The 13,177-nt window shown below is 36.5% G+C and overlaps 1 protein-coding gene across 1 annotated transcript in view; it reads left to right on the forward strand.

Annotated features, from left to right (window-relative positions):
* The window catches only part of RAD18 (RAD18 E3 ubiquitin protein ligase), a 106,414-nt gene that overhangs the window by 40,008 nt on the left and 53,229 nt on the right, over window positions 1–13,177 (forward strand). The window contains exons 6-7 of the mRNA XM_047746064.1: window positions 859–958; window positions 4,397–4,581. Of these exons, the coding sequence (XP_047602020.1) occupies window positions 859–958; window positions 4,397–4,581 (285 nt within the window). The remainder of the gene's footprint in view (window positions 1–858; window positions 959–4,396; window positions 4,582–13,177) is intronic.

Consider the following 13,177-nt stretch of genomic DNA (forward strand, 5'->3'; position numbering starts at 1 on the left):
AAAAAAAAAAATTTTGTAAGGATATGTGAATCTTGCATTTCCTACCATATATTTTGTTAGTCTATCAGTTGACAGTTCTTGTAGTGTTTTTAGCTTGATAGTTAACTTTTTTCCCCAACAGACCAATTTTTTCAAATAAAATCTTAACCGCGAACTGTAACACATAAAATCGCTAAAATTGGTCCTGTTCCGTTGAAGTAGAGATGGAGGGCCTGACCTCCTGCTTCATCCCTGCCATTATCATGGTGGCCTCTGGGCCCCAAGATTCTTCCACAATTCTCTGCAACTTCATCAAACAGTTTGACAGTGATTGTGTTTCCTAAAGGCAATACTACATTTGTAATTACAAATAAGAGCTAAGCTATTAAATTTGTAACCATTGTTAATTTTGATAGTAGTTGACCCAAACCAACAAATGTTTCAGTTTAGCTTTGCATAGCTTCCTGTCCCCAGCAGGTTTATCTTATTCATGTTGTTATGATTGCTATAGTGCTGCAGATGAATGGCTCCTAAGACGGAAAAACTTAAGATTAGTTCTATAGGTCAGTCACGCCTCAGTAGAAAAGACTTAACCAAATCATTTTATGATAAATGAATCTCCAGACTTCTTTGCAATCTCTTATGTAAGCCCCGGATTCTAATTATGTGACTTACTACAATTTAGCCATTATTCAGTGAATAGTCTCTCCCAGTCCTGTTGCCCTGAGGTGTCATTCTTTTTTTCTTCTGCTTTCCTAAGTGCATGTTAAGGTTGGGATTCTATTTTTTACATTAATTGCTGAAAGATGACAGGTTATACATTATTTTTGCCCTTTATGTAAATAATAAAGTCTCTCTTTCTCTTTTTAAAAATTACAGTGGATTGTCCTGTTTGCGGGGTTAATATTCCAGAAAATCACATTAATAAGCACTTAGACAGCTGTTTAACACGTGAGGAGAAGAAGGAAAGCCTCAGAAGGTAAGAAAGTTAAGCATAACCTTTAAGTTACTTTAGCAAGGTACTTCTTATGCTTTATAAACTATTTTCTACCTCTTCCATTCTGGCTTCTTCATCCTGAGGGTTATTTCCCATACGCCATGAGAATCCGGTGATCTGCATTTCTCCTTAGAAGTGTTTCTTCCTGGGGCGCCTGGCTGGCTTAGTCAGGAGATCATGTGACTCTCAACCTCAGGGTCCTGAGTTCAGGCCCCGCATTGGGCATGAAGCCCACTTAAAAAAAAAAAAAAAAAGAGTGTTTCTTCCTGAGGAATGAGTTTCAAGTATAGAGGCTGAGTATTTTCTCCTTATTGAATAGTAAGAAATCAGCACTGATAGTCTTGCTTGGACTGCTCTTTTTCTAGATGCATCTGTCATATTTCTTCTAATACATTTAGTTTTGTCAGTTTATCCAAAGACATACTCATCCAAACATAATTAAGTTCAAGTTCCAATAGTGGTTCCAAACCCTGCTCCTTGGAATACCGTGGTCCTGCCATTTGCTCTCTCTTGTCGTTTAGAAGCACTGCATATCATATCTCTTAGGGAAAGATTCATTATACCAGTTAGTGTATTGAAGGCTTTGAGAAGTCCTGTATCAATGCAATTGTTGGGTTTTGTTTAATCTAGTGAGTACTACATTTACATGACCCAAAAATCTTTTTTTTAAGATTTTATTTATTTATTTGACAGAGATCACAAGTAGGCAGAGAGAGAGAGAGAGGAGGAAGCAGGCTCTCTGCTGAACAGAGAGCCCGATGTGGGGCTCGATCCCAGAGGCCTGGGATCATGACCCGAGCCAAAGGCAGAGGCTTTAACCCTGAGCAATCCAGGCACCCCCCCCCCCAAATTTTTTTTTTAAGATTTTATTTATTTATTAGAGAGCATAAGCAGGGGAGGGGCTCCGCTGAGTAGGGAGCCTGCTGTGGGGCTCAATCTCAGGACCCTGAGTCATGACCTGAGCCAAAGGCAGACACTTAACCCACAGGGGCACTCAGGCACCCCTTGATCCCAAAACCTTTTTATCCTCATAATTTACGTCTTACAAGACTGATTTGTAATGATATGCTTAGGGGAACATTGAACTGCATTTCCATTTAGTTACATCCTGGTCCTGGGGTCTGGTCACATAAAATATACTATGACATTTAGAAAATTTTATCCACAACACCCTGGCAGGCCATTTCTTTGATAAGGGTGACAACCCTTAACCCATTCTATGTAGAATCGTGTCAGAGTTGATTCAAAGACTGTTCTTCCTTTTGATGTCTTTAGATTCTGAAGACTCCTAAATGCACTTTCACTAAATCATGGATGAAGGATCAGTGTTATCTTCACGTTTTGGGAATCATCTGTCAGGCTTCATATTTAAAAATTCTGGATAGAAATTGTTGATTTCTGTTGGTGCTTTTCATGGTACATGCCATTAAACTGTTGAGTTTCCCATTCGAATTTCACAGTCATGAGTTTAATTGTCTATCCTTGATAAAATTACTGAACTGTCCCTCACAGTGTGCTTGTACAAACTCCTACAAAATGTTTTAGCTCTTGCTACCCACTGTGATTTTATTTAGCTGTAATCTTACCTGTCTCATAGAGCCCACTGGGCAGTTTTCAGAAAAATGTACTTTCTTTCGGCTTTGTAGGTCTTTTTACGATAAATAGTTATCTCTGGCTTTTAGTCGTTATTGATAAAGCATAAAAGAAATAATTTAGGGAATGGTACTGTTGGTTAGTAGAAAAATGTTTGGTTGTTTTCATTCTACATATATTCAATTGTATTATTTCTCTCAGTGTAGTCTTTGGGCGATTTACCTCAGATTTACTCTATGGAAGCTTGTTAACATAGATTTTTAGGTCTCCACTTCTGAACGTAATCAAAATTGGGGGATGGTATGGAGATGTGACCAAGAATCTGCAATTTAATAAACTCCCTTGGTGATTCCAAGATTTACTCCAGTTTGTGTAGCATGGACTTGAAGGTGAACTAGTTATATGCAAGTCCTTTGTAAAATCTCGGGTTTGTTTTGTTTTGGGATAAACTGTTTACTTTCAAGTGCTTATTAGTTTTTACTGGAAACTTTGGTATTTAAATTTTGGAATATTGGAATTTTTTTTTTTTTAAAGATTTTATTTATTTATTTGACAGAGAGAAATCACAAGTAAGCAGAGAGGCAGGCAGAGAGAGAGGAGGAAGCAGGCTCCCTGCTGAACCGTAAGCCCGATGTGGGGCTTGAACCCAGGACCTGGGATCATGACCTGAGCCGAAGGCAGCGGCTTAACCCACTGAGCCACCCAGGCGCCCCGGAATATTGGAATTTTAATGACTACTTTGAATGCGTATTTATTAAGCACCTAATTGCCATGGTTTTGAGCCAAGTAATGTACTCAGAGAGCCAGCTTATAATCAGATTCAGTAGTTTAAAGCTCACTAAGGAGTTCTGTTTTTAAAATTGTCCAAATCATTGATACCCTTAAGTAGCTTGACCTCTATTCCATTTTAAGAAGTAGTGTTTCTTAACTGGTTTTTTGGAGGGAGCAGAATGTCTTTTCATAGGGCTTTGCTATATTAAATTGTAGCTTAGTGCTTGTCAGTGTATAAGTTATATAAATAAAATGAAGAGACAGGTGGTGGTTTTGCTAATACACTTGTAATCCTTATATATTTGTTAATATAATTAATTGAAGTTGAAGAGAACAAAACCTTCTTGTATTTCTTGCTATTGTTTTCAGTCATGTTCTTTGAAGATGATGCCATAAGAATATTATCTTCCTGTCAACTTTCAGAATTCTTTTTTCATTGGCAGTAATGAATTCGTTAAAACTAACCATCCTAATACATCTTTTATTTAATCTAGAGCTTTTGTACAATGATTGCCTACACTTTAAGGAAGCAGTTTTGCCTGTGGATCGGCACTTTTTCTAAAGCAGCTATATTCTTAAATCTGTAGTCTAAATCTCAATAGTGTTTTTACTCTGATCATCCGAGGTAACAGTTTTTTGCAGAGATTTTGCATGGAAATCACTGGCACATTTTGGGACAAAGATGCTTTAAAGCAATGGAGAACTGAGGAAGTCTATGTAAGTGTGATTCTGAAGTGAGATTCTCACAGCATTTAGTGCACAGGCCTTCCATGGGTTGCCAGTCTGCATCTTTAGGCCTGACCTCTTTCTGAGACCTTTTTCTGCCACCTAGACCCCGGTATCTGAATGTGCTATGGGCACCTCAGATGCATCATGTCTAACACTGTCAACCTTATTTGCAAATTTAATTCTTCTTCTCTTTCCCATTTTTATCTTAATGGTTCTGCTATTTTCCCACACTGGTACTCCATCAGAAGGCCAATTAACTGTTTTATATGGAGAACATTTGATAGTTCACAGTAACTTTAAGTGATCTCTTTTTTTCCCCCCTTTTAGTTCTGTTCACAAAAGGAAGCCTCTGCCCAAAACTGTATATAACTTGCTCTCAGATCGTGATTTAAAGAAAAAACTAAAAGAGCATGGACTATCTGTTCAAGGAAATAAACAACAGCTCATTAAAAGGCACCAAGAATTTGTACACATGTACAATGCCCAGTGTGATGCTTTGGATCCTAAATCAGGTAAACTAATAAAGCAATGAGTTCTTGTTTTTTGGTTAAAGCAGTTTTGTGTAGCTCAGGGATTATAAGTCATAGAACAGAATTTTAATAAATACAATTTTGATAATAGATGAGACATGCAGATGTATTTCTTCAAAAGGTACTTAGAGTTATACTCTGATAAGCCTTTCTCCCAGCCAGTCTCTCAGTCACTATTCTCTCTCAGAGGTAACCACTGCTGCTGGTTTCTTTTGTGTATCTTTCCAGAGATAATGTGGCATGAAGAGTTGATCTAGAGAGCCATGGTTATAATCCCAGTTTTGCAGCTTTATGACTGGGAGACTATGGGCAAGTTACTTATTCTCTCACTTTTCTCATCTATAAAATAAAGGGTTATAATACTGCATACTGTTTTTGAAAGGAATAAATGAAAAATGCATAGCCCCATACCTTAGCAAGTAATTAGCATTCAGTAAATGTTATCATTATGATTATTAATTATACACAAACATATGTCCTTGATTATTGTTTGGTAAAAATGTTAGTATTATATATACACTCTTTAATGGTTTGTCCTGTTTCATTTAGCCACACACATAATTTGGAGTTCTTTGAATTATTAGTATATAAAGAATTACCTAATTTTTAATTTGTTTTTTATTTTTTTATTTTTTTTAAAGATTTTATTTATTTATTTGACAGACAGAGATCACAAGTAGGCAGAGAAGCAGGCAGAGAGAGAGGGAGAAGCAGGTTCCCCACTGAGCAGAGAACCCAATGTGGGGCTCGATCCCAGAACCCCGGGATCATAACCTGAGCCGAAGGCAGAGGCCACTCTGACCATTGAGCCATCCAGGCGCCCCAAGAATTACCTAATTTTTAAAAAACAAGTATAATATGCAAACAGAAAAATATACAAATTGTATTGTTTGGTGAATTATCACAGTATATTTCACAGAGGGAAAATACCTTTGTTACCACTTTTCAGGTCAGAACCAGTGTCCCAAAAGCCCCTGTGCTCCCCACCTCCAGTCACTACCACCTTCATTCTCATAGGTGATCACCATCTTGACTTCTAACAGTAGGGATTATTCATTTTGCTTGCTTTTGCCCATATTTTATCTTTATGTAAATGGAATAATAAATAGTTAGCTATTCTTTTGAGTGTGGCTTCATTTGTGCAACATTACGTTTAGAAAATTCATCCATGTTTTCATATGCAGGTGTGATTTTTTTTTTATTTTTGTTGCTGTAGAGTATTCCATTGTATACGTATTTCATACTATTTTTCCATTCAGTGGTTGATGGATATTTGGATTTTTTTTCTATTCTTTGGCTCTTAAGAATAATCTGCTGTGAGTAATATTTTTTATTTCTTGATGCACCTATGCACACATATTTTGGGGGTATATCTATCTAGTAGTGAAACTGTTGTTATATTTCTGCAGCTGTTCAGTTTTCATGAATATAGCAAAAAGCTCAGTATGAGGGTGCTTCCCCCCCCCTCATTTAGTTCCTTTTTTTTCTTCCTTTCTTGTTTTCATTTCTACTAATGTGCACTTTCATCAGGAGGTTCAGAGAGTTACAGTTTTTTTCACATCCTTGACAACATCAGTATTGTCATTTTTCCTTTTTGGCTATTCTGGTGGGTTCTTGGTAGTATCTCATTATGGTTTTAGTTTGCATTTCCCCAATGACTTACAATGTTTAGCACAATTTTTTTAAAAGATTTTTATTTATTTTTCTGAGAGAGAGAATGAGAGGGGTTGATGGGGGAGGCAGAGGGAGAAGCAGGCTCCCCTCTGACTTCATTCAAAACATATAAGTTCTTAATTGTATTACTTAATCTTTTGCATTTTGCCTTTTGTTAGTTTTCTATGTCCTTGCCTCCTACAAGATTAGGAAGATCTTTTGTTTTCTTCTAAAAGTTTTATTGTTTTTGCTTTTATATTTTGACCTAGATTTTACCTGGAATCTATATTAGCATATATTTTGAGGTAAGGGCAAGATTCTCCTGTTTTTCCATATGGATAGCCAATTAATGCAGCACCATTTATTGAAAAACCGTCCTTTCCCCACGAAATTGTCAGTACATCTTAATTGAGAATCAGCTAACTGTGTATGTGTGGGTCTTGGACATTGTTTTGTTCCATTAAGTCACGTTAATCCTTTTGTCAGTAGTGTGTTGTCTTAATTATTTTATGAGTTATTTATTTATTTATTTATTTATTAGAAAAGATTTTATTTATTTATTTGACAGACAGATCACAAGGAGGCAGAGAGGCAGGCAGAGAGAGAGGGGGAAGCAGGCTCCCTGCTGAGCAGAGAACCCGATGTGGGGCTCCATCCCAGGACCCCGAGATCATGACCTGAGCCGAAGGCAGAGGTTTTAACCCCCTGAGCCACCCAGGCGCCCCTTATGAGTAATTTATAATAGATCTTGCTGCCTGGCAATGTAGTTCCTCTAGTTTTGTTTTTTGAAATTGCCTTGGCTTTTATAGGCCCTTTGCATTTCCATGTAAATTTTAGAATAAGCCTGTAAAATTTCATCAAGAAACTAAAATCTGCTTGGATTTTGATTGGATCTATGTTGAATCTGTAATCAGTTTGGTATCAAAGTTGATATCGGTACACTATTTGAGTCTTTCAATCCATGAATTTGGTTTATCCCTTTAGTTTTTCATTTCTGTCAGTGATGTTTTTATAGTCTTCAGTATGAAGGGCTTTTTTTAAAGACTTATTCATTGGTATTTGATGTTTTTGATGCAGTGGTAATTGGTGTCTTGTTTTAAAATGTCAATTTTTATTTTTTTGTCACTGGCATGTAAAATGTAGCTAATTTTTATACATTGTCTTATATCCAGCACCTTGTTATTTATTCACTTTTTATGTGTGCATTTTAAAATTGGCACATAATCATCCTATTATTTTTTAAAGATTTATTTATTTGAGAGAGAGGGAGAGTGCAGCGGGGAGGGGCAGAAGGAGAGGGAGAGAGAGTCTGAAGCAGAGTTGACACTGAGTGCCGAGCACCACAAGGGGCTTGATTTCATGACCCTGAGATCATGACCTGAGCTGAAACCAAGAGTTGGATGCTCAACCAACTGTGCCACCTGTGTGCTTCTATAATGCATTTTTTTACTGTGTATAGTTAGATGAGTTTTGACAAATGTATCCATAGTTACCTAGCTATCATTTCAGTCAAAATATAGAACATTTTCTTCCCCAGATGTTCTTCTGCCCTTTTGTAGTCATTTCCCTCTTCCTTACACTAAGGCCCTGAGATATACTGATCTTTTATGTTTCTCTAGTTTTACCTTTTCTAAAATGCCAGTCAAATGGAGTTATACATATTGTACATTATGTAGTCTTTTGTATCTGGCTTCTTTCACTTAGTGCAGTGCTCTTGAAATTTACCCATGTTGCATTATCAGTAATTCACTCATTTTTATTGTCAAGCAGTGTTCCAGTTTTTGGCTATTATGGATAAAGCTGTGATGAACATGGGATTACAGATCTTTGTATAGCCATATGTTTTCATTTTTCTTGGATAAATACCCAGGAGTACACTTAATGTGTGTGTGTGTGTGTGTGTGTGTAGTAAGTGTATGCTTAAAAGTAAGGAAATTGCTGAACCGTTTTTTTTTTTAAGATTTTATTTATTTATTTGACAGAGAGAGGTCACAAGTAGGCAGAGAGGCAGGCAGAGAGAGAGGGGGAAGCAGGCTCCCTGCTGAGCAGAGAGCCTGATGCAGGGCTCGATCGCAGGACCCTCAGATCATGATCTGAGCCGAAGGCAGAGGTCATTGAGCCACTCAGGCATCCTGCTGAACTGTTTTTTAAATGGCTACACTATTCTTCATTGTATGAGAGATCCACTTGCTCCATTTCCTTGCCAACACTTAGTATTTCCAGTCTTCTTAATTTTAGCCATTCTGTTGGATATGTAGTGATATCTCCTGATGCATGTATTCCTATGTATTATATATGTAAGTACACATGTAAATCCATTTACACTTATATGCATTAGAAATTATGAGGACATACTGAACCTGTGCTTACAGTCCAATCTGACAGAGTTCCTTACCTTTCTCTCTTACATATTTATATTTCCCTTTTTCCCCCCACAGAGAGAATCCTCCCTTTAGTAGCATCAGCACATTTACTGATTTGTTCAGTTCTATTACACAATTAAAATAGTTTTAAAATTGCTTCATCAATACTACTACACCACGGCAAAACAGACCTACCTATAAAAAAGAATTCAGGATATTTTCTAGTTCTCTCTCCCAGGCTGCTTCTCCCCTCCTCCCTTAGTTAGACTGAGGGTATATAGTCAAATATGTGGTCATAATTTCCTTTTTACCTTTTTCATTGTGACTTGATTTTTTTTTACTGAAATAGAGTGGGGTTCATTTGTTTCACTTTGTTTCTAATTCTTGTTACTCAGTTGTCCCTTCTAAGACATTAGTAACTGAAATGTAACATTTAAACTGCTTTAAAAAGCTGTACTTTTTAATGGACCACTGGCTGTCATAAAAATATTACATACAGTAGCAGTTTTATTTTCTTTTGTTTTGAGAGTGCTCCTAATTATTCTTGAAGCATTTAAAAAAAGTTTTTAATTTAAATTCAATTAATTAACATAATGTTTTATTGGTTTCAGAGATACAAGCCTGTGGTTCCTCAGTCTTATATAATACCTAGCACTCATTGTATCACATGCCCTTCTTAAAGTCCTTCACCCACTTACTCCATCTTCCACCCTCCTGCCCTCCAGCAAACCTCAGTTTATTTCTTAGGATGAAGAGTCTCTTATGGTTTGTTTCACTCTCTGGTTTTGACTTGTTTTATTTTTTTCCTCTCTTCACCTATCATCCTGTGTTTTGTTTCTTAAATTCCATATAGCAGTGTACTCTTTTTTTTTTTTTAAGATTTTTAATAAAAGATTTTATTTATTTGACAGAGAGAGACAGTGAGAGAGAGAGAGAGTGCACAAGTAGGGGAGCAGCAGAGGGAGAAGGGGAAGCAGTCTCTCCACTGAGCAGGGAGCCCAATGTGGGCTCGATCCCAGGACCCTGGGACCATAACCTGAGCTGAAGACAGATCCTTAACCAACTGATCCACACAGATGCCACTGAAACTAGGATTTTTAAAAGTGTTATTTTCATAAAAATATTAATTGCATTAATTTTTACCAGTTTTGATACACAGTATTCCAAAATATACAAAGAATAATACTCATATGCCATAGCAGTGTACTCTTGAAATTTTTATGATGGTAGCTTTAAAATTCTTATAGTTTCAAGATTTGAGTCATCTCAGTGTTAGCATTTGTTGATTGCCTTTTCTCATTGAAGTTGTCATTTTCCTGCTTCTTAGTTGATAAGTGTTTTCATTGTGTCCTGGACATTTTGACTGTAATATGAGATTCTAGCTCCTTTTAAAATATTCTACTGTAGCAGGCAGTCACCCTGTTAAGGTTTAGCTTCAGATCCAGGCCTCCTCCTGTGGACTATGGTTCTAATGACAATTTAGTTTTCAGAACTCTTGCAGTGTTGTTCAGGTCTGCTTCATTTAATTGCTACCTGGGGGGCACTCAGAAATACTGATATTGTGGTTCAATTCTCAGACCTTTTTGGCCTATTAATTTAATTTTTTTCAAAGATTTTATTTATTTATTTGTCAGAGAGAGAGACAGAGCACACACGCAAGCATGAGCAGAGGGAGCAGCAGTCAGGGGGAGAAACAGGCTCCCCACTGAACAAGGAGCCTGATGCAGGACTTGATCCCAGGACCCTGGGATCATGACCTGAGCTGAAGGCAGACGCTTAACCGACTGAGCCACCCAGGCATCCCTGGCCTATTAATTTTAGGATATTTCACATGTGAGTGGGTCAGGAATGTGTTAGGGATTTGCTGTGCTGGTTTAAAGGATGGTTTTCTCTTTGAGATCCTCCCTCCAATCACTGTTAGGGGATGAGGATGCTACCTGCTACTGGTGGGTAAGAGATAGAGATCTAGGTTATTCACTAGGTCTTTACTGGCACAGTGTTCCTGAAAGAAAAAAGCTGTCCCCAGTCTTCCAGCTACTGCTGGGGGAATTAAGGGGGTAGAATCCACACTCTACACTTGTTCTCTGATGATACTTTGGTGGGCAGGAAGCATCAGCAGTGTTTAGTTGGACTAGATCAGGTATTATCAAAAAGTTTATTGGTCTTCTCCTTTCATAGTCCTTTGCTAGAACAAAAATTGGTTTCTTGGAGTTTGTGTGTGTGTGTGTGTGTGTGTGTGTGTGAGACAGAGAGAGAAAGAGAGAGAGAGATGGTTGATGATTCCGGGTTGTAGGTTTCACCAGTGCCCAATCTGGGATATATAGAAGATAAAGAGAAAGCCTAGGGAACTCATCATCATGTTGTTCTTTAAATTCTGAGACCCTTAGGCAGTCCATCTTCCTCCTTCTTTCATAGTTCTCTTACAGTTGTCTGTTATTATATTACATCTAAGGGTTTTAGTTATACTTAGGAAAAATATGAGAAGAGATATGAGTCTAGTCCATTTTCAGAACTAGAAGTTCTTGTTATTTTTTTATTTCTGTTCTAGGTGCAAACACATGTAGGAATGTTTTCTTAGTGAATTAACCCCTTTATCATTCTATGATTTCCTTCTTTTTTTTTTTTTAAGATTTTATTTATTTATTTGTCAGAGAGAGAGAGAGAGTGAGAGCAAGAGAGCACAAATGGGGAGTGGCAGGCAGAGGGAGAATCAGGCTTCTGTGGGGCTCCATCCCAGGACCCTGGGATCATAACCTGAGACAAAGGCAGATGTTTAACCGACTGAGCCACCCAGGCATCCCTGTAATTTCCCTCTTCATCCCTGACAGCATTCATTGTTCTAAAGTCTGTTGTGCCTGATATTAATATAGCTATTCTTTGTTTCTTCTCATTAGTATTTACATGACACATCTCTATCCATACCTTTATTTTGAACCTATGTCTTTTATTTAAAATGGGTACTTTGGGGGTGCTGAGGTGGCCCAGTCAGTTAAGCATCTGACTTCAGCTCCCAACTTAGCGTGGAGTGTGCTTGTCTCTCTGCCCTTCTCCATACTCATCTCATGCTCCCTTTCTCTCTGTCTCAAAAAAATAAGTAAAATCTTAATAAAATAAAAAGGATTCTTTGCTGAAAGCATGTAGTTTGTTCTTGATTTTTTTAAATCTAATATGCATTTTCTATCTCTTATTGCTTTTAGATCATTTACATTTAATGTAATTATTGGTAATAGTTGGCTTTACAGTTAAAGTCTTCCTAATTGTTTTTTGCTTGTCTTATCTGCTTTTATTCCATTTATTTATTTATTGGTTCTCTTTTGGACTGAGTAATTTTTTTTTTACTAATACATTTTATTTCTTTGGGTTTATTTTCTCTTTTTAGAAAGTTTTAGTGGTTGACCTGCGCTTTGTAATAGACACCTTCAAGTAGTCACAGTCTACCTTCAAATGATATGCTTCATTTGTAGTATAAGAACCTAACAACAGTGTAGTCCCAATCCCTAATTCTTTGTGTTGTTGTTGTCATATGAGTTTTATATTTTTACCTATGCTGTTAACATAATAATCTTGTTTTCCTTTAAAAGGACAGTTATCTTTTAGAGAGGTAAGAAAAGAAAAATATATTTTGTATTTACCTTCATTTTTACCATTTCTAGCATTCTTCATTTTCTCTTATAGGAAGAGATAAAGAAGACATAAGTTTCTTTTTTCATATTTCCTCTGCTTAAGCAACTTCCTTTAACGCTTTTATAGTATGGATCTGCTAATTATACACTCTCTGTTTTTGTTTGTTGCAGAAAATCTTTATTCCTCCTTCACTTTTGAAAAATATTTCCATTGATAGAGAATTCTGGATTGTCAGGATTTTTCCTCTGTGCTTTTAATTCATTAGTCCATTGTCTTCTGGCTTGAATAGTTTCTGATGAGAAGCATGATATAATGCTTGATTTTTCTTTATGTAATATACTCTTTTTCTCTGGCTCTCACAGATTTTTCTCTGTGTGTCAGTGTGTATATGTGCTATTCTTGTATTTTTGTTTTGTTTTGTTTTTGCTTTTATTCTGCTTAATGTTCCTTGAGTTTTTTACATTTGTGGTTTGATGTCTTTTATTAAATTTGGCAAATTCTGGCCATTAGGTCTTGAAAATATTTTTTTCTCTTCCCTTTTCTTCCTCTTTTGGGATTTCTGTTACATGTATGTTAGACTTTTTGTTATTGCTCCATAGTCTTAATGCTCTGTATATAAAAGTGTGTATTTATGTTAAGTACATTGGAGTTTGAGTGGATATCTGCTAAGAATTGGATTCACATTAACAAATTAATTTTCATATTCCATTGGGACTTCTATTTATACCTATTTACTTAAAGGAAAGAGCAAAATTACTCTTACGGTTGTCTTCAACTGTTCTGCATGTGTAAGATGTAAGAGTTCAATGTTTTATTCCATGTTATTTTTGTAATCTTTTATTTTGAAATAACTTTGGACTTAGAGAAAAATTATAAGAATAGGACAGGGAGTTCATGAATACCCACCTTTTACCTTTAGAGTTAACACCTTATATATC

The sequence above is a fragment of the Lutra lutra genome, chromosome 1 (assembly GCF_902655055.1).
Source record: "Lutra lutra chromosome 1, mLutLut1.2, whole genome shotgun sequence".
Lineage (NCBI taxonomy): Eukaryota > Metazoa > Chordata > Mammalia > Carnivora > Mustelidae > Lutra > Lutra lutra.